At 37.2% G+C, this 22371-nt stretch overlaps 3 protein-coding genes across 9 annotated transcripts in view; 1 reads left to right on the top strand and 2 right to left on the bottom strand.

The window, feature by feature from the left end:
* Window positions 1-10733, bottom strand: part of Su(var)2-10 (E3 SUMO-protein ligase Su(var)2-10) — a 29500-nt gene extending 18767 nt beyond the window's left edge. For 2 of the 6 annotated variants that reach the window (XM_022073133.2, XM_022073135.2), the window contains exons 1-2: window positions 10288-10397; window positions 9741-9831 (exon numbers count right to left, since the gene is read on the bottom strand). Coding sequence is in view for 2 of the 6 variants with exons in the window: in XM_022073131.2 (XP_021928823.1) it covers window positions 9917-9982 (66 nt within the window). In the remaining 4 variants the exon portion in view is untranslated. Of the gene's footprint in view, window positions 1-9740; window positions 9832-9916; window positions 10181-10287; window positions 10398-10485 lie in introns of those variants that run through there. The other 4 variants (XM_022073132.2, XM_087346826.1, XM_022073131.2 and 1 more) reach the window with 4 other exon arrangements.
* Window positions 10734-11995: 1262 nt separating this feature from the next.
* On the bottom strand, window positions 11996-15405 carry mRpL32 (mitochondrial ribosomal protein L32). The gene is made up of 4 exons (XM_022073100.2): window positions 15262-15405; window positions 14920-15168; window positions 14369-14511; window positions 11996-12550 (listed from the first exon to the last, which is right to left on the bottom strand). Exons 1-4 carry the CDS (start codon window positions 15350-15352, stop codon window positions 12431-12433), a joined length of 603 nt encoding a protein of 200 aa, XP_021928792.1. The 5' UTR covers window positions 15353-15405; the 3' UTR covers window positions 11996-12430.
* Window positions 15406-15676: 271 nt separating this feature from the next.
* The window catches only part of qless (decaprenyl diphosphate synthase subunit 1 qless), a 77059-nt gene continuing 70364 nt past the window's right edge, over window positions 15677-22371 (top strand). For both annotated transcript variants that reach the window (XR_015534623.1, XM_087346822.1), the window contains exon 1: window positions 15677-15921. Coding sequence is in view for 1 of the 2 variants with exons in the window: in XM_087346822.1 (XP_087202948.1) it covers window positions 15730-15921 (192 nt within the window). In the remaining variant the exon portion in view is untranslated. The remainder of the gene's footprint in view (window positions 15922-22371) is intronic.

Genomic DNA, 22371 nt, shown 5'->3' with positions numbered 1-22371 from the left:
CAGGTTTTATTTTTAAAACTATTCTATATTTTTTAATGCACGCTTTTCAGTAATTGTAGATTGTAGGTTGTAGTTGTGGATGTTCCTTTTATCTTCTGATTCTTTTGCATATTATGTGGCGTATTATGTTATTTGTTCATTATTTCTGTGAAATTATCAACAACATTATTAATATTATTTATATGTAAATGAGTTTGGATATTGTTATAAAAATTCACTATAAACATAGAATTTTAATTTTTAACATCAATATTAAAATGGTTTGTGTATAGACTTGAAGAATAAATATATGTATGAATTGAAAACACAAACATGACGCATCTAAACTATAAATCTTGTATTTTTATATATTTGTAGACACACACACACACACACTAAGAAGTCCTTTAAACAAATGAAGTTCACCAGTGACAATCGATAAAGAACATAGTCTGGTGCTTCATTACAGCACAAAGAACATTTGCAATACAGATCCAACATTAATATTTGTTTTTCTTCTTCTTACTTTTGAAATTACCTTGGCATTTCACACACTATCATTACGAGCCATACGTACTAATGTTATCCTACGACTATACAGTTCCTGATTTTAAGAATACCACATACATTACAGCACAGTAACTTGTTAACAACGTTGCATGAAACGTGGACTGTTACGTTTATTGCATACATTTACACTGTGCATTATCAACATTATATTAAAGTATGTATGGTGCATAAATACAAATTCAAAGAAATGAATGGACTGTTGTTGCCATTAAATTTAATAAATACAAAACTAATATACTTCTATAACTAATATGTGTTTTGACACCAACTCCGCCCAAACAACTGTACTTCTTTAACACAGATTTACAATCATGAACTACATCTTTTTTCATGTTCTGTTAAAGTGGAGGGAAATGAAGATAATGTCACGGTTTGTAACAGCTGTTGACAGAATCAGCATTTAAAGCAGTTACATGACAAACTGATTGCGCAGTTACCAAGAATTCATAACTGTTACACAAAACGAAGTTCATAATAAAACTATGGTTGTTCCAGAAATGTATGTATTGGAGCTGAATGGAATCATGCTACATTATCCACTTGTGTGACAATATAAGGGAGGGAAGTGAGAAGAGAAGCTACACCTATACATGACGTCACATAAAAACCTTTTACTCAAAACTGAAAATACCGGTGACGAAGAAAAGAACTTGTCGGGAAAATTAAATGTTCTCACAAAAAGTTGGTAGCCTGTTTCTGTAATCGCTACTTCAGGCAAAGGTTTCTGCTTTGTTTCAAATGTTAATAAATGTGAGATGTGTATGAATCTCTAAAAAATCTTTAAAATAAATTGTAAACTCAACTAAAAAAAGATTAACATATACTTTCTCACAGAAACCTTGTTACAAATATAATTCCATAATAAAATTTCATTCACTTAAAAGAGATATTTATGGATCTTCCAAATATCACTCGTCTTAAAGATATATTTTATAAGGCAGAAGGAATGTAACACAACAGTAATCACCCCACACATTTCACAAATTAGCCTGTTAACTAACCTCAGCATAAACTCCATCTTTTGCAATGAACACGCAGAACACGTGATGTCATGACTTAATGCTATAAGGAAAAATAAATGCCACAGATGATCACACACTGCATATCAAGAACAGAATAAATAACATTCCTATATTTTAGCGTAGTACCTTCCCAAACCCTGTCTTCTGTGGCACTACGAAGCTATGCTCTACTATCTCAAACAATGAATTATGCAGGTGCATTACACACAGCAATAAACATTTAAAAGTATTTTTGTAACTGTGATGTACACTTGCACGTGTTCTTCGACCAGGTAACTTTAGTTTCAAAGCACAATGGTTCTGTCCACTACCTAACCATCAGAAACATCCCTGTATTGATCAATTTCAATACTGTGACATGCAAAGCCAACTATGAATTAAGTGTACAGTCACTTGAAAAATGTATGTGCTTTATCTAAAAAAAAAATACACAGTAACAACACAGCACAGAGGTGTACATATACAGACATAATGACTACTTTCACTGAGTATTCTGCAAACCAAAGGCAAGGAGAAAGAGTGAATTTATTAATGTATCGTACGTGTTAGGTACGAACAGTTAATTTCCTGTACACACAGAATATATGAAAAAAAACAGGTTACCGCCTCTCTGAATGAGGAATTCCTAAAGCTCTATGATCCTTGAAAATATGTGATCTATTATAAGTGGAAAAAGTCACTTCTACCTCTAAAATAAACCTACTGATGACCGTTTCCATAGGAAATATACTGTAGGGACATTTCTTCCCCAAGGAAAATGTATTGCTGAGAGCAACTTTCTTTTCTGTCAAATAACAGACCTTGATCATTTGGTGGAGTACCCTGTTATCAAATTAACCCACAAATGCCTTCTTTGCAGAATTTGCCCACAAAGAAACAGCAGAATATATATAAAATTATATCAGCAAAATTTAAAGTGCAGAATAACAGTGATTTGTAAGTTTTTAAATATAACTTTCACATTTATGATTCCTTACTTTCTTCTTTCTAGACTCTTTACAGCAGTATACTACTGAATTACTTAATGTGGAACATCCAAATCTTTCTCAGTTGATGGCCACATAAAGACAAAAAAATATCGAAACTTTTGATTTTAATTAACAATTATAGTTACACTAATGCACCAGTAACTATTATTTTTTGAAACCACACACAACAGGATGAAACATAAAAAAAGCTGCCAGTAGCCACAATCACAAGGATCATTCCATACCAAAATAAACAAAACTGAATTAAGTGCCAACCACACCATCATCAATTTCTGTGATTTTTATTTTACAAGTAGATCAACGAACGTAGGCAGTTTTAGGGTGTGGCAAGCAATTTTTTTTACACATATGTAAATATACACATTATTTAAAAAGCCAGAAATATAATTTTTTTGTCAGAAATCAACATATCTGGGTGTACATATATATAAGAGCTGGGTAGCTCAGTCAGTATAGTGACCAATTATGGGTTGGACAACAACTACAGTCCACTATTCCATAACTTGGATTACACACCACTTGATTTATTATGTTTTACTACACTTAAAGAAGCGTATTGTTTTAGATCGAGTTCACAGTAAAAGAACTGTAAAAGATTCGTGAGCCTAAGTTATCACGAAGATCTTCATGTAGCTGCAGTGCAGAATTTCTTTGCTGCTTTCTCCATGGCAGAAGTAACTTGATTTCCTTCATTTCATACGTGAAAAAGCCCATTAACACGTGTATGTACTACAAAATACAACTGCCAAACTTTATGCTAACTTACATAACTCAGAGTAATGAGACAATATACATAAAATTTAATCATGCTGACATTCAATCAATTCAAATTGCAATTACTGACTTCAACGGAGAGAGAGTTTTTAACGATACGTATCATCTGGGAGGGCCTGATGATAGAAGCAGCAAACACCTCTGAAACATCAGTAAACTTCTACCACACTACACAGCACAATGTCCCAGAAGACAGCCATCTTCAAATGAGAAATACATTTCTGTTGACCTTAAAGGAGATTACAAATAACAGGAATTATGATGCCGACTGTACGCCTGCATCACTTCCACTTTGGGACTTTCCTTCATGGCTCCGCACACACCCAAAAACGAATCTTCTGCTGTTGCGCCATGAAAACGCAAACTAGCCAGTTGTTCGATCACTCAAAAAAATTCTGTTATGCCACCAATGATGATTTAATAGCTGAGCAGTATTACTTGTTTAATTATTCTCATCGAGTATGAAAAGAAAGCATTCTAATTATTTTACTTTATTTCCCAGTTTATTAAGTAAGTCAGTGGTACTAATTCCTTCGACTCGTCACATCAGTGTTGCATGAGTCAAATTTAAAGTATTAAAAAGTTTCTTTTTGAAAACAAATCTCTTGCATTACGTGTTACAACTATTTTCTTACAAACTCTCCACCAGAAAGAGGCAAGTTTTCTTTAGCCAATGAGTGAGTAACATGACAACTAGCCCACAAAACTGAGGAACTAACACCGATTGCTTCTTTAAACATTTTGTCGAGACTAAAGCCCCCTAATAAAAGTAGCCACTCTCTCTCCTAGAGCACCAACACAGTTTTTGTATTCTTCAAAGCAACTAATACTGTAAAAATGTATTCACCACTTAGAAAACTACATGCCAAAGAACAGAACTTGTATGAACTTCTCAAATAACGACATTACTGTCTCACAAGAAAAAGTCAAAATTCTATCCAAAAGCAAACTAGACTAAAATTCAATCACGTTAATAACGCACAATGCAAAATCCATGACATCTACTACAGTCAGCATTAAACTTTACCGTAGGCATAAAATCAATTATGTAATAAATACAACACGAACATCTCACTGATGTGGGCTGAATGACACTTGAGGAACACAGTGTAACTCAAATGTCAGAATGACGTCAATCTCATACGCGTTCTGGTGCAAAACTTGAAGATTAGTGTCACCACCAAGCACTGTAATTACATCAGAGAACCAATATGCAAATTCTCCCTCCCCAAACTAGGTGGTACACATAGAATAATTAATAATATCTGTCAACTGCTATGAGCAGTCACACACTCCTTTCGGGTAACTGGCCGTATCTTACCAAAACAATGACACATATTAGCCACCTGACTTAGTGACTGAGCTGTACCAATGTTCTACCAAATAATGAACTTACCATTCAGCAAATCCAAAATGACTTAAACCACAAAATTAAACAGATACTATAATAATGAGCTGCAGAACCTGGGGCACTCGCCCCAATTTGCTCTACCCTTGAAAGTCACAAGTTACTTACTGATATGTTAAAGGGGCCACATACAGCTCATGTGCCACAAGTTAATCACCCCTGGTTTACACTGGTCCAAAATACCAATTCATATCCAACATTTTGTAACATTATTGTTTGTAACAGCGACAAGTTGTTAGACTATTGTCCATCTGCCATATCTGGAGCACCACTCATCGGTAGCCTTTGTCGTGCCACGCTCTGTTGTCAAGGGACCCACTTGAAATGGGAAAATATGATTTCCAAAGGGTTTTGATAATGGAAACTTACAAACAATATTACTAAACTTTGTCCATCATCTACGATTTGAAAAACAACACAACAAACCCAAATGAGTATCTTTTCACCTGAGCATGAAGATTGATCCAGTTTTCAGAACATATTCTACTCTGAACTGAAGAATTACGGACAATGTTCAGAAATAAAATAGCACTAATAATGGGATCATGCCTCAATCAGGTATTAAAGTATTATGTTTCTATGGTTTCGCAAAATTTCCACTCCTACAAAAAAATATTTTTCATGATTATTAATTCAAAAATTAGTTATTTAAATTTATGTGAAGAAAAAAGTACAGGTTCCACTAATTTTTGAAAATTCTTAAAACATTCCAGATACTCCCAATGCCATTACGGACAAAGCCCCGACTACATGGAAATTGATTTTTTCACAAATACCTGTTTTTTTTATGTTTGCCCTATTACTCAGATGTATTATATATTAAAAGTTAAATCAAATATCATACACCACCAATTCCAATTATTCCATTTCATATAATGCCAATGTTGGTATGCATACATTTTTTAAATTAAACATGAACATCAGCTTGTCTGGAAGTTTAGAATGTTACAAATGCCATTTTTCAATTTCAGTAATGCAGGCTTGTATCTTACACAATGTAATTTTAAGAATATTACTTGCTAATGAACATTCTCCAACATTACTGTAATGAGATTCCCATAGTAATACATGTTCAATGAACAGATTCTGCTCTTCTAAGCTTGCCGAAACATTTGTATACACTGCTACCAATAAAACATTACACATAACAAAAAACTAGCACTGCGACTAGTTTAAATTTTTTTTTTTAAGAGTGCCAACCAGGAGGGTTAAAAAGACCTAAGGCCACTCTTTGGATAGAATAGTGTTATTAATCTATTTTAAATAGATCTGATGATAGTGTAATACAACATATATTGGGTTTTTGAACCTTATCCACTGTGTTATGTTATGAAATTGCGCAACGTTTCAAGGGCTGGACCTGCCCTCACCTTCAGGTGTGGTCATGGGGAAGGGTACCTATGTGGGGTCTACGTCAGAACGATCACAAATGTATAAGTTCCTGAGTGTTTCTTTTATTCTTTAAAATTACAATCAAACAAAAAAAGTCTTATTTTGACTTCACATTTACTCAGTACACCACATTTTAACGCTGAACAAAAAGAGGCATGAAACTGCGTCTGTTACCGATGCAATCAGACCTCAATCAAAGAGTGCGCTGACAGCAGAAACTCACTAAGAATAAAATCAAGTCTTCAGTGACTGCCAGAAGAAAGTGATGTCTCTAGTAACACCCATTACTCATAGAGACAAACTTCCAAGCTATGTTAGCTAAATCTCAACTGTACGCATGCAGGTGTTTTGACACGGTGCGCTGTGTCACATTTCTTGCAATTTTAACCGAATAGCCTTTGTTGTACACGTGTGCTGTACTGTGGCTTGTGATCATGCATCAACCAATGTAACTCTCCTTAACGACTTCATTATAGATTTATACATTCTCAATGGATCACAGCAAACTCTCCCAAATACATAAATGACATCAAATTCAAATTAGTGGCCAAACAGTTCAGTTTCCAGGGGGCCAGGGCCACAATGTCTAGACCGGGTTTCCTTTAGCGAAATGTGCTTTAAGACGAGAATCACCGATTAAAAGGTTTCCAACACAACATGGATAATACAGTGTCTTTTACACTCAGAAGGTTAAGCTAGAGTGGACTACAACATTCACAGAAGATGATGGTCGCTTAAAACTGCTCATCTAATAACCACAAAATGAAAGACAGTTACAATTCTGCAAATAGAGGGACAGTTGGACATGAAGTGTGTTAGTTTCCAAAATTACCAGCAGGTAAAATAATAATGACTAGGTATGATGAACAACATACAACCCTACAGATGGGGATCTTACATTCCTCTGAAATGTTGATAACCACCTACAAGACTACACAGTATCATAACCCAAAAGATTATAATCCATTCTCACTGCTGTAAAAACCTCATCACACCTTCTAATAACCACCTAAGTCGATGGAGCATAATCCTTTTTCAGAAGCCAACAGTACACTTAGATGGTTAAGAAATACCCCACCTATTATGGAACCCAAAGGTTAGTACAATCTAAGTTCTCATGGCAGTGAGTCTGAAGACAGCCATCTTCTGGGTTGTTGCACCATGTACTCTGTTAGAAGCTTACCAACATTTCAGAGGTCTTTGCTGCCTACATCATTAGGGTGATGAGTAGTAACTTATTCATCACCCCGATTATGGAGGTAGCAGGGACCCCTGAAACGCTGGCAAACTTCTACCAGAGTACATGGCACAACAACCCAGAAGACAGCCATCTTCAAGCCCAAAGGTTCATTACCGTATTCGCAATAGGCCAGCACCAGTCCCTATCCTGAGCCAGACGAATTAAAACCATACTCCCACACACTTTTTCGGAAAAAACTTTGCTAATTTCGTGTATGTTGCTTAGCAATGGTAAAATAATAATAATATAAAGGAGCAGGCACCACGTGACATACAGAGGACCTTTTGTAAACTGGTGACCTGAGTCACATCAGGAGCTTTCGATCATAAGAAACACGTCACAAAACGGTCATTACGTTAAAGAAAATCACAACTATCACATAAAATTAACAGGAAAACACCAAATACTTCCCACATAGCTGACTGAACTCTGCAGGAGTTTTAACAATGAAATACCCTACTTAAGGTCTTTTAACCCTAGTGAGGAAGTTGAAGGAAGTTCAAAAGAAAATGTGATTTTATAAAGTGCAACTATGCAGACGAGCTCTATAATGTGAGTGGCTATTCCCGTTAAATCTTGCTAATTCATGTCTGGCATTTTGGAAGTAAACGATTCCCAACCCTACATCAGCAATGGTGAACCATTACCACATGTACAAGTATAAAACTGAAAGCAATGACAGGCACATGAAATTCTGTTCAAAGACACTAGTAACTAAACTAACAAACTTAATTTACATGTGGATAAATGTGATTCAGAATTAAATTCGTATCTACACATAACTCCACTAATAAGTGAAAGCTATCTCCTGCTAAGTAACAATCACACAAACCGAAAGCAAGGTGCAATGATGCCTCCTAATTTGTCTTCGACTGTCAAGAGGTGTTCGTATATGTTGTTCCCGCCATTCTAATCCGACGAGCTGCGGTCAGCAATTTGCTATCTTCTGACATTCACAATATAATATTGTGTTTGTCTCATGAGTGGTTTTGTCTACATTTCCAAATTCTGCAAACTGTCTTCTTAATTAGAGAGGCCAAAAATGAAAAATTCCGAGGCAGAGTCTTTGAAGGGTGGTGGGAGTAAAAGTACCAATCGGATTGCATCGTATGTTCTCCGTTCTGATAACGTGGTTTATACACCTTCCTCTATACACAGCATTGCAAAACTAACAATGGAATGATTCAGTTTGTTAGGTCAAAACCTCACCTGAAATTTTGCTCATATACAGAGTCAGCACAGTAATTATGTGAAGTTGGAATGTACGGTTGAAATTGTGCCATTGTGCATGTGCATGACAGAAGCAAACCTAGCAGTGGCAAAGTATTCTCCAGAGTATGTGGGACAGATGCTGTGAAAGACTTGATAAGTGTCACATAAGTGTACACATTAAATTAGTACATACACAGAAATTAAAACCAGTACTAAACTTACATTAACTAAACTATTGCTTAGGACCTCACAATATGAATTTCAGAAAAATGCTTTTGCCTTAAAGTTTTACTGTGTAAGAGGTGTAAATTTGTATCAGTAGTTACAAATAACCAACAGCAACAGGAAAAAAAGGTTTTAATATTTTAATTAATCTAATGTGAAAATACTGTTCATCGAAAGGTACATTGAGAATACTCAATTTGTTTTGTCAACACATCTATGTACACTTGAAGAAAGTCCACTTGGTCACATTTCCATGACCATATTTTGTCAAAAGTCTAGTATACAAATCTTATCACCGAAGGAATCAAGCGAAGCAAACAGCTCGCTGTGGACCAACGTTAGTGTTGTGCTACATTTATACTGAGTGTGGAATGTCTGAGAAGAGAAGAAAGTGCAGATGCTGGTTTATGTTGATTTTCTTTTAAGAAACAAAAAGTTCTATGAAGAATTCCATGACTAGGATAATACATTAAAATAAGCCTCAATTTTCACCACAAATAAAAGATTAAAGGTTTATTTGCAATTCCTCTACTTCACAAGCTTGTCTTGTTCTGCACAGACAGAACTGAGCAAATGCTTTAGGTCACACATCAACATAACAAGACAAGCAGCATGCACTGTTAGATCTGCTTGATTCATAATATAAAATGTATGGTTCCTACAAATATGTCTGTGTATGGGGCAACGCACACTTTACATTTAAACTTTGGGGAATTCTTTGGCATCCTTGCACAGTGTATCAGCGGCTGGAATGTGCAAAATCATTACTAGATGGGCTCTGTTGAAGAGAAAAATTTCTGGTGAGGTTTCAACCTGAATAATTGGGTTATTCCCATGTAAACAAATATATTTTCCTGATTTGTTTCTCTAAGTGGAATAGTAATGTTTCTCTTCAGTGTGACATACACATTCATATCATAATACATTACCAAGTATGGACTGGAAACCAGATGAATTCTGCTTAGTTGACGAACTAACTGGTTGGATTTGTAATCTCAACATCAATGGTTCGAATCTCAGCTATGGCAGAAAATACAAAACAATCCTTTCAACATTACCAATTTTGTTCAAAAATACAGTTAATTAAGAAAAAACATGAACTTACACTATAGCGAACGAAACTGTTCGTGTGGTTATAGTAAAAGCCGCGTGTAAACATAGTTACGACCATCCGCGAACATCATTCCGAAGGCTTCACAGATTTGCACTGCCATGTTAATTTTGGTTTTAAAGTTTCCCGCTACGCACTATTACACACTATACGCTGAATTACAAACTGGTAAAAATAGCTAACGGTGGGTAGCACATCGATAATTTCAGAACACTTCCACTCCTTTGATTAAAAATCTGTACCATCCACATTCAAGATGGGTAGTTGGTAAGCTGCCAACCAAATACGATGGCCAGTACGAATACTGCCCTTTCCGTTAGGCACAAAACAATGTCCTGCTAACTGTATTAACGTTAAAAACTTACTTTCAAGGCTTCCGTCTCCGCCATCTTCCGAGACCGTTTTTTATGTGGTTCTGCCGTTGTAATCCGTAAATTACCTTGCTTCAAATACCAAGAACTATATTCAACTTATCCTGGAAAAAATTCATAATATGCAAATCACTTACAATTGGGTGGGGGGGGGGGGGCATATGAAACGAAACTGAAATTTCACCTACTTACACAGTTAACAGAACTAACAATCAGCGCACTGAACACCTGCCCAGCCTATTCCGTAGATGCTTGGAAACGAAACTGCAATTTCACTTACTTACACAATTAACTGAACTAACAATCAGCACACTGAAAACCTGCCTAACCTATTCCGTATATGCTTGGATCACAGAAAATAAAAATGGTAAATGGTGATCTTGTATCAAACTACCCCACAGATACCAACAACATTCAGGTCGGTAACTGAATGTTGAAAGTTGGCACTTTACGTGGCGTAGGACGTAAATACTGTGCTACTACCTATCGACATCTACCATAAACTATTGTAAGGGCAATCTAGTGGTCTTCTTCTTCTTCCTTTCCAGTATAGGCTTTATGGAATGTTACGGGTATTACATAATCAGTTGGGGGTTTTGGTGTTTTGATTAGGTCATGGGACTTTTTGACGTCTGTGGAATTATATCCATCATAATGAACTGTTAATAAGATAATGATCTTGAGTTTTACATTTCAGTGTTTATGTTCCTGTAATTTATGACAGACAGTCACATGGCTGTTAGGGTGTGTAAGCTGCCTGGGTCCCCTGTGGGATACAATGCAGGTATATAACATGACATGGTCCACACTCCACACCTGGACAGTGAGAAGGGCCCACTTAGCCTTCATTTCTGAGTTCTCTGTTGGAACACACAATTTGGAAACAAAGCCGAAACCATAGGACAGCCCCGAGGAGACATGAAAAAGGCAGGGGTTTTGTAAATCTAACATGATTTAAGACCAAGAAATTCATAAACTTAGAATAACACGGGAAAGAAGAATAAGACTAGCATGCATGGCAAATCCTCATGAGTGTGAAGTAGTGATCATGGGGAGGATGTGATAGGTGTTCAGCAGGCTACTTTATTTTTATACAGACTACTATAGATTTTTTGTGATTCACTGAAATGTCACTCGTATCACTTCAATAATTTTGCTAAGTTTACTGTTTCTATTTGTAAATTATGAAAGCCAACAAAAAAAGTGGAGACAATGACAAAGTTAATTTGTGATAATGGAAGTTTTGTCTTTCATTGCCGTAAATCTTGAGACAACCTTACATTCCTTATCAGATTAATAGAGACACCACATTGTATTTATGGCTGCTGATGACGATTGGCACTGTAATTTATGTAATTTTTGCCATGGTGATTTATTGGAGGGTATGCCACGGTGGTCTAGCGGTTAGAACGCTGGCCTTGTAAGCCTGGGGTCCCGGGTTCAATTCCCGGTGGTGCTCAAATTTATAACTTGTGTTGAGCAAGGCCGTGGTCTAGGCAACACGGAGTTTTCCTCCGTGGCATCCCAACAATTACTCCATTCACACACAGAAGAAGGCAATGGCAAACCACTTCTGATCATCTCTGCCAAGAATGTATATAGGTATGAGCAGGTCCCTGACAACCTGAAGAGGTTGGAAGGATCCTGTTCATAATATATGGACCTGTCATCAGACAGAACACTACAAATAAAAACAAAAGACTATGGTACGTCAAATTTTATTTAGACGTTTATGTTTATTCGTTTATTTAACAGCAGACACTTAACATCAAAGAGAATCTTCTACATTAAATACATTTCAGTCTCCCATCAGAATGGTTTATATAGTAAAACGGCACCAACAAAAACATACATGACAGTCATCAGAGAACCAGTCTACTTTTCATAAGACTATCATGTGCACAGGTTAACATAAATGGCAATGCTGTCTCTTTATTACCGCATTACTTATCCTATCCTATTCATTCCAGATAATTCACAGATATTTAGTGTCACTAGCAGCTCTTTACAAAGTGATCACACTATCTGTTTACTGAACTAAACCTGATTGAAGTAAACATTTTAATCAATTCAAGACTGTGACTGGTGTGCATTCACACTGTTGAACCGATTCTGTAGAACAGGCTGGGTCTTGTGGTTACGCTAGTTCTGTCGGTTTCACATCACTGCTACTTGAAGGCTGAACTGTTGATTTCTCAAGCAAATTTTTACTAAACCATGATGGCCTTTCCTTTTTCATTTCAATGATACGTTTACCCTGAAATCAGAAAAAGCATTTGTGATTTATAACCCAGTGACTGCAGAAACTCTTCACCCGGTTGCATCAAAACGAGGAAAAGCGTGAAAGCATGCGTTGCTGAATGCGATTTCCTTTTGTTTTTGACAGCTAGAATGTGTCAGGAATGAGATTTCTGACATTCTGACCACCCTGTGTAACCAAGTATGCAGGAAGGCGGTACTATAAAAATATTACTTGCTATTGCAATGGTTGACGTTACTTTGTCGATATTATGCTCTCGATTTAAAATTCAACAGTAAACAGATTTAAGTATACATCACGATCCACATTCGTATGTTTCCCGTAATCTGATTTTTATATAACACAGCTTGGAAAACACCTGCTTACATAAATATGTTGTGTAGACTGGCATTAAATACTTTGCCACTTCAGGGTACTCTTTTTTCTTATGTAACCAAAAGTGTGCTACGTCCTATATAATGAATTCTGACCTGAATGAGGTGTTACATGAAAGATCAACTTTACAAATTTTGTACCTAACATTAAATGAATCCCTAATCCACTTGTTAGCACCTAAAAGTATAAAATTATTTCTAAAACTGCTGTTCAACCTCTGCAAGTGATGAAAGTTGGAATATATTTCCTTTGAGTGGCTGTCACTGGACACTAATAATTCAAACACAAATTTCTGGAGACATTCTGACAAGAATTTTTATTTCATAATCATAGCTTTGACTTCATTTTAAACTTTACAGTTCTCTCTTGCATGCTCAAATTTAGTCAATGCCACATATTTTTATCACCCTTAAAAAATCCATCCTTAGCTGGGTTTGAACCTGTGAACCTTGGGTCCGGTGACAAGCATGCTACTACTAGATCACTGAGGGAGACAAGAATAAATTATTTATTTATTTATTTATGATGCTTTGGCATTTTCCTTATTTAACTGGCAAATTTCCTCATATGCATTTCATTCTGAGGGTTTCTCTTCCTGATTGCAATAAACAGTTCGTGTAAGCGGTATTTTAATAATTTTTGATGCAGATAATACCATGGCAGAATCAATTTTAGATGATTAAAATTCCATGCACCAAAAATTAAATTAACCAATGGAAATATAAACCAATGAACAAATCAGTTTTCTGGATCTTTGTATGAACACAGACACACCAATGTTTCAGAGGAACATACTGCCTCCTTCTTCAGAGTTCAAATCTCACATAAGAAGTATCCTGTTACAGTTTGTAGAGTGAAGTGTCATAAGAATAATTTATATCAAAATATGGCACAACAGCTAATGAGGGTAGAAAGAAAGAGTAAAAATGGCAGAAATGAAGGCAGAGGGTTGGAGAAACGTAAGCGGCAATCCTGTTACCTGGCAAGTGAAATGCACTTTTCACATTATTAAATTGCATACTAATGTGACGGAAGTATTTGGTAAGACTGTTCCTCGGGAAGTTAGCAGCGTCTTACATAATATATATTTTTTTAATATCATGGCTCGAAGCATTAACAGATTCTGAGAAACGTATGTATGCAAGTAAATAAGATGAAGTAATTATACATAACTTGATATGATACATCACGATGAGAGTATACACTCTACCCCTGCTTCTCTAGAAGGAATGTGTTGTGTGCATTCAAAAACTGCCTTGTAAGTAATAAAGTTTCTTCTATGTTGGCATCACTGCATACAACCTTAAGTGGGTATCTCATCTCCGGTTAATAATGTGACAGGTCACAGCAAAGTCTGTATCCTAATCAATTTAACATAAATCCATGCTGCGATAATGTAAGACAGCACTTTCAAAAATAAACTTGAGATTCTTTATTTACCTTCCAATATTCAGCAGGCTGTTCTACTTTCTCGCCACCATACAAAACAACCACTTCTTGTTCTACAGGACTTAATCCCAGTTCTTCTTGAATAGCAGACTGCATAGCTTCTGTTTCTGATCGAACTTTAGCGTAACAGTGAGCTGCAAGGAAACAACATCGATAACCTGCTATGCACACATATTTTAGCCAATATCAGCATTGTTTTTTTGTTGTTGTAATTGTAATGAAGCTGTATGATGAGATACTATACAAAATGGCAAAAGTGAGATTTTCATTGTAGACTATATTATTAACAATATTGTAACAGAAGAAGAGATTGATAAAATTTGCAACAGAATATATTACTCAGTAATAAATGTGGTTGATACACTGTATAAAGAAGAAATAAGCAGTGCCTGAAGATGAATTGCTCTACTCAGTCATGCACATATATATATTTATCAATAAACATTAGGGAGAGTAAAGTATTCTCAACATAAGCACCAGACTAACCAAATGAATCTTTCCCTTTTAATCTGTTAAAAAGTAAACTGCCAGTGGGTACTTACGGCACAAATGACCGGCTTCGTGGTGATGACCACACGTATTACAAACCAGGAGATTCCTTTTCGGAAGTAATAATTTATAAACATATTCCGGATATCCAAACTTACGACTCAACCTTTTTTCAAGTGAACGTCTCTTGTACGGTACTGCCCAGAGGAATCCATGGCGAAAGAGTTCCTCCGGAGAAAGAGATGACTTTGGAATTGTCTTGTTTGTGGCATCTGACTGTACTACCACCATACACAGACCATCTGCAATGAAGGTTAAGGTAACACTGAAAACTATATAAGAACATTTAATAATAGTTTCTGTTCACAAAGAATGTTATATACATTATTACTTACGTGGTGGAAACTGACGTCCAATTGCTAATGCAAAGACATTTTCTATTTTCTTCAGTGCTTGGCCTAAACACCATACCACCGAAGCAGCCATTTCTTATACCAGTAACAATGCCGCCAACGTTAAGGAAATATTATCTTGCAAAGAATACTACATTTTGTGTTGTTTATGGAGATATAATATTACGCAACGCCTATGACTCTGTACATTAAAGTCCATATTTTTGGAAAAAAATTTTGCTTATTTACAGATTTTTCGAAACGTCATAAAATGTAACATAATTCGTAAGTTATGTTTGTGCTGCTGAAAGAAAGAGACATAAGTGCATGATGTAGTATGGAGACATCGTAGCGGAGTTGAACGTTTAAATAGCCCGTGTTGGCAGCAATGGAACGTACTCTCCGGCTAAGCCTATAAATAAAATAATACGACGATCGGGGGTGCTGGAGTTTCACTCTCGAAAGGCGGTTATGTTGGGAGACTATCGTCTCACAACAGTTTGGACTATGGCGTGCATAGGGTCAGGCAGACTTTGTGCTCGTGTAGAGAAGTGGTGTCAGCTTGGACATAGTATACAGGTTCGAAGAAGAACATCAACCTATGTGAGAATCAAACAGTTTGGTATCCAGCCATTCACGAGGACCCTCGTACAAAGTTGCCAGGTTAGTGTGAAGTGATTATTGTATGTTGACCCGGATTATCTCTCATTGAAAGTGAAACAAAACAGATCATCATATTGTTGAATTATTTGCCTAACGCGGCTTCTTTCGACTATTAATGGAAGCTGTTAGTGGGGCGTGTTCAACACGATTATAGATCCATGTGTCGCTTATTGCTATATTGGATTATTTTAAATAATTTTAATATTTTGGTATTGCAGAATTTTAAACGATTGTAACGAGAACAAGCGACTCTTGATTATATATTGCGAACGTTACACCAGAATACGATAACATTCTCACTTATATCTGTGCCATATGCCTTGTGCTTGTTACATGGCCGACAACGATTTGTAGATTTTCAAGCTGGTTGTGATAAGAATATAGAAACTGTAGGGCGGTGAACATTGTACAATAACGCTAAAAGGTGTGACATAATGTAAATATGCACATTCCTTATTTATCACTGTAATAATTCTATATACTTTCTGTTGCATTTTGTTTAGTAGTTTGTGGCCCCGTAATAGGTTTTATTGTGGAAGTTAGCAGACGAATCTTCGTGTTGTGGTCCAGATTTAACGAAATTTGTTCAGTGTTATGAATGAATAAGGCGGTGTTAATAAATTTCATGTTCGATAAAATACTTGTAAACGACATATATGTAATACTTATCTCCGAAACTTACAACGTAATATATGATGTAAGAAACTGATATCGTCTGCTTTTCCCGCTTGTTTGTCTGACGTCAATTGGCGACCGTGCTATTTTCGCGCGCTAAATTTAAATACGCCATGTTCTTGCAACAAATCTTGGCCTTTCTTCGAAAACGTGTTGGAATGTTACTTCGTGTCTTCGTTCCCGAAACTGTGTTAAGTAACATTTAAGGACGATTTCATAGTGACTTGGAAGCCATATGGCGCCAGTGCTTACATTTAGTGTGACCGTGTGGGCCGATTTCTGTGAAACACTTTCTCAGTCTCTGTTAACATTCTTCTACCAAAACTTTCTTCTGGCATGCGTCTTGTCTGATTAAGATTGTACTATATTTCTCATGTTTATGATATAAGTGTTTTGTGTTGTACGTAAGGTTATTTGATTCTGTATTCGTCCATATTGACACATACAGCGAAACGATGCCAATGAAAAGTGAATTCTTATTTCACTTAGATTTTCACCTGCTACGACACTAACGCAAACCTCTCACGTTCAAGGTGGCCGTCTCATCTTCTTACTAGTTGCCAGCAGGCAGCCATATCTCTGTTATAGAGAGTGTGACCTTGATTTCCATCCATCTTTCTTTTTAACTGTTTGCTCATCCGTAAGAAAAAGTAGGCCGTGCCATCGACTTTCCATGGGGCTGGGCTCCCAGTCCGAGGAGAAAGTTAAAGAATGAGAGAAGGAGCTAAGCTACCTTGACGGTTTGTTGAAATTATTGCGCAAATCAAACTGTTTTCTTTTTTTTCGAAGATGATTGTTTCGGAAACGAACAAAATTGATGTCTTATTTCGTTACCCACGCGGAAGTGTAGGACACGTCGCGGCTGCAGTGGGTGACTTGGGTTCTAATGTCTCATTAGCAGTGTAAGAAGGTCTGGTTGTATTCTGAAGGCTCACTACCTTGAGCGTTTACTTCCTCAGCGTAAATAAACATACAGTGGGATTCCTTTTTTTGTTTTCTTGATTTAATTGTTTAATTTTAACCGTCTAATCACAATAAAATATTTTATTAAATATCAAAATATTATTATTATAATTAACATTTAATATTTACAATATTTAAAATATATTAAAATGATGCTCTGTCTATCGAAATGTTCGATTTACAATTAGAGCATCATCTTTTTCACGACATGTTTCGGTTTTCAATGAACCATCTTCAGGTGTTTAGTCGATATAAATTTAAATGTAAATTCTAAATGCAATTCTTCGTCAGATGTCCATTAAATATCGGAAAGTTATCCTCTTCTAGATCAATTGTACTTTGTTATCACATTCAATGTTGTTTCGTAAATGTATGTCGCAAATAGCGTGATCTTGATTTGAAAAAGACATCACACGTGCAGCAAGATTAGAATTCAAAATTATTGCTACTGTTACCTTGAGAATGATCCCATAAGACAGCCCTTATTTTATAACAAGCGGGATTTTAGGTTATCACGGTGGGGAGTATGAAAATGGATGGGTGTCTTTTGGGTCGTAGAGTTAAGTGTGTGATATGGTGATCTGGCTCTGCTTAATTAAGCGCCACGCCATGAAGACGTACGGAGGGTAAATGCCCCCCCCCCCCCGGGTACCCATTGGATAGTTTGCTGTGTGGGCCCCATAGCTGGTGTGGACGTTGTGGCGAAAAAGGGAAATCCATGCCGCTATCGGGAATCGAACCACGGTCGTCCAGCCCGTTTCGGCGAAAGGCAATATAAAAATTACTTATAATTTACATTTCTGATGACGACTGCGCTGAAATTGTAGCCTGTTCGTCTGAAGACCCGCCCGTTTCTACGTCAGACTCACACAGAAGGTGATCCAGGGGGAAGAAATAGGACCTTAGTTGCTACTCGTTTAATTAGGGAAATGAACAGAATTTTGGGATGATTGCGTGGCCTTCTATGAGTTAGGCGAACTGGTCTTCATCTGAAAGGGCGATCTGCTTAAGAAAGCATTTCTATCCAGAAGTACAAATTCATGAATTGATCTTATGACGTCTGTTTTGATCAGATAGAGGAAATAACTTGTAGTCTGTTATCGCATTCGTCGGAAGAGCGTATTTCGACCTGAGAAACAGGTTAGGTTGGGGAAAATTAACCTCGTTCGAAATTTGCGCCGTTCACCAAATATTATGGCTTTCTTGTCGTCTTAGTGACGACTGCTCCGGGGGCCGCCGCGTCTGCTCGGGTTTTGTGCCCACAGTGCGTACCACGGCCCCCTTCCATGGGGGCTGAGCGGCCGGAACGTGAAGGAAACTCGCCATTCGCCTCCACCCAAAATGCAGGTCTGCACGAAGGACTGTGGACTCGGTATACAAAACCTCCGACTCCGACTCCTTCATAAAAGCTCACAATGCATTAATAAGGGTAAACGTACTTAAATGGTAAATGGCACCATAAGAGATTTCATCACCACCACGTTTTAGATTTATAACCTATATTTAAATATATGTCTAATGGTTATTGCAGAAATTGATTGTTTTGTAGACAGTTTGTATTCCTAAAAGTTACAAAGCTTTATTGCCACACACCACGTGGCTCAACGCGTCGTTAAATCTCCCTAAGCGTGAGGCTGCCGGCGGCTCACCCGGTATAGAAATTGTTCTTCAGATTTTTTATCGAAGTCTGAGTCGGTACATTTTTACCGACTCCGACTTAACCTAAAATTGCTTCCGACTCCACAGCCCTGGTCGTGTCTGTGACATGACCTTGATTTGTGCGCGACCTCAACGATATACATGTTCTCGAAGATATTTCTTCGGAATTAAGTGTGGGAAAAATTCGTTTTCTAATGACATTGAACTTTAATGACATGGACATACGTGACCACAACTTACCTATCCCGTAATAACAAAAGCTAAAACGATACAAACCTAACCACGCAACGCAACGTAAAGGACCAAACCATATCCTAACACATTCCACTCAAACCTAACCTAACCCAACCTAAACTGACCCAACCTAGACTAACCAAACCTACCCTTCTCAAGTAGCCCCATCTTTGGAATGTAATTGGTCTGGCTTATGAATGATTTTTTTCTATAAGTGGCTTCATACTAATATGATTACGGTCACTCAGTTTAATAAAGTTAGGTAGATATAAGCCTGAGAGAAAATGTTCTTGAATTGAGCTTCGAAATTTTAAAGGCCTTTATTCCTCAAAACCTTGGACTTATCTTCTTTTGATCACGAGGTGACATTGAACTATCCATGACCTGGAACTGACAAGATTATAGTTATTCAGATTCCTACAGATCGGCAAAAAAATGCGTTTGAAAAAATGACTTTCGAAATACCTCGAGAATTTTAAAAACCTCTATTCTGAAAACCCATGGACTGATATTGTCGTGACTATGACATGACGGTGACCTGTGTGTGACCTCAAACTGACATAAATATGGTCACTCAGATTCCTACAGATCGGCAGAAAAATCCGTTTGAAAAAATGACTTTCGAAATACCTCGAGAATTTTAAAAGCCTCTATTCTGAAAACCTACGGACTGATATTGTCGTGACTATGAAATGACGGTGACCTGTGTGTGACCTGAAACTGACATAAATATGGTCACTCAGATTCCAACAGATCGGCAGAAAAATGCGTTTGAAAAAATGACCTTCGAATGACCTTGAGAACTTTAAATGCGTCTTTTCGGAAAACCTGCGGACTGATATTGTCGTGACTATGACATGACGGTGACCTGTGTGTGACCTCAAACGGACATAAATATGGTCACTCAGATTCCTGCAGATCGGCAGAAAAATGCGTTTGAAAAAATGACTTTCGAAATACCTCGAGAATTTTGGAAGCCTCTATTCTGAAAACCCACGGACTGATATTGTCGTGACTATGACATGACGGTGACTTATGTGTAATCTGAAACTGACATAAATATGGTCACTCGGATTCCAACAGATCAGCAGAAAAATGCGTTTGAAAAAATGACCTTCGAATGACCTTGAGAACTTTAAAAGCGTCTGTTCGGAAAACCGGTGGACTGATATTGTCGTGACTATGACATGCCGGTGACCTGTGTGTGACCTGAAACTGACATAAATATGGTCACTCAGATTCCTACAGATCGGCAGAAAAATGCGTTTGAAAAAATGACTTTCGAAATACCTCGAGAATTTTAAAAGCCTCTATTCTGAAAACCTGCGGACTGATATTGTCGTGACTATGACATGACGGTGATCTGTGTGTGACCTCAAACTGATATAAATATTGTCACTCAGATTCCTACAGATCGGCAGAAAAATGCGTTTGAAAATATGACTTTCGAAATACCTCGAGAATTTTAAAAGCCTCTATTCTGAAAACCCACGGACTGTTATTGTCGTGACTATGACATGACGGTGACCTGTGTGTGACCTCAAACTGACATATATATGGTCACTCAGATTCCTACAGATCGGCAGAAAAATGCGTTTGAAAAAATGACTTTCGAAATACCTCGAGAATTTTGAAAGCCTCTATTCTGAAAACCCACGGACTGATATTGTCGTGACTATGACATGACGGTGACCTGTGTGTGACCTGAAACTGACATAAATATGGTCACTCAGATTCCAACAGATCGGCAGAAAAATGCTTTTGAAAAAATGACCTTCGAATGACCTTGAGAACTTTAAAAGCGTCTTTTAGGAAAACCTGCGGACTGATATTGTCGTGACTATGACATGACGGTGACCTGTGTGTGACCTCAAACTGATATAAATATGGTCACTCAGATTCCTACAGATCGGCAGAAATATGCGTTTGAAAATATGACTTTCGAAATACCTCGAGAATTTTAAAAGCCTCTATTCTGAAAACCCACGGACTGTTATTGTCGTGACTATGACATGACGGTGACCTGTGTGTGACCTGAAACTGACATAAATATGGTCACTCAGATCCCTACAGATCGGCAGAAAAATGCATTTGAAAAAATGACTTTCGAAATACCTCGAGAATTTTAAAAGCTTCTATTCTGAAAACCCGCGGACTGATATTGTCGTGACTATGACATGACGGTGACCTGTGTGTGACCTGAAACTGACATAAATATGGTCACCCAGATTCCTACAGATCGGCAGAAAAATGCGTTTGAAAAAATGACTTTCGAAATACCTCGAGAATTTTAAAAGCCTCTATTCTGAAAACCCACGGACTGATATTGTCGTGACTATGACATGACGGTGACCTGTGTGTAACCTGAAACTGACATAAATATGGTCACTCAGATTCCAACAGATCGGCAGAAAAATGCGTTTGAAAAAATGACCTTCGAATGACCTTGAGAACTTTAAAAGCGTCTTTTCGGAAAACCTGCGGACTGATATTGTCGTGACTATGACATGACGGTGACCTGTGTGTGACCTGAAACTGACATAAATATGGTCACTCAGATTCCTACAGATCGGCAGAAAAATGCGTTTGAAAAATGACTTTCGAAATACCTCGAGAATTTTAAAAGCTTCTATTCTGAAAACCCGCGGACTGATATTGTCGTGACTATGAGATGACGGTGACTTATGTGTAACCTGAAACTGACATAAATATGGTCACTCAGATTCCAACACATCGGCAGAAAAATGCGTTTGAAAAAATGACCTTCGAATGACCTTGAGAACTTTAAAAGCGTCTGTTCGGAAAACCTGTGGACTGATATTGTCGTGACTATGACATGCCGGTGACCTGTGTGTGACCTGAAACTGACATAAATATGGTCACTCGGATTCCTACAGATCGGCAGAAAAATGCGTTTGA

Source organism: Zootermopsis nevadensis, unplaced genomic scaffold (genome assembly GCF_977971745.1).
Source record: "Zootermopsis nevadensis isolate Lab colony 2312 unplaced genomic scaffold, Znev_1.0 Znev_ptg000010l, whole genome shotgun sequence".
Taxonomy (NCBI): domain Eukaryota; kingdom Metazoa; phylum Arthropoda; class Insecta; order Blattodea; family Termopsidae; genus Zootermopsis; species Zootermopsis nevadensis.
Note: the sequence above shows the minus strand (reverse complement) of the source record. Positions and strands in the feature narration are given on the sequence as shown.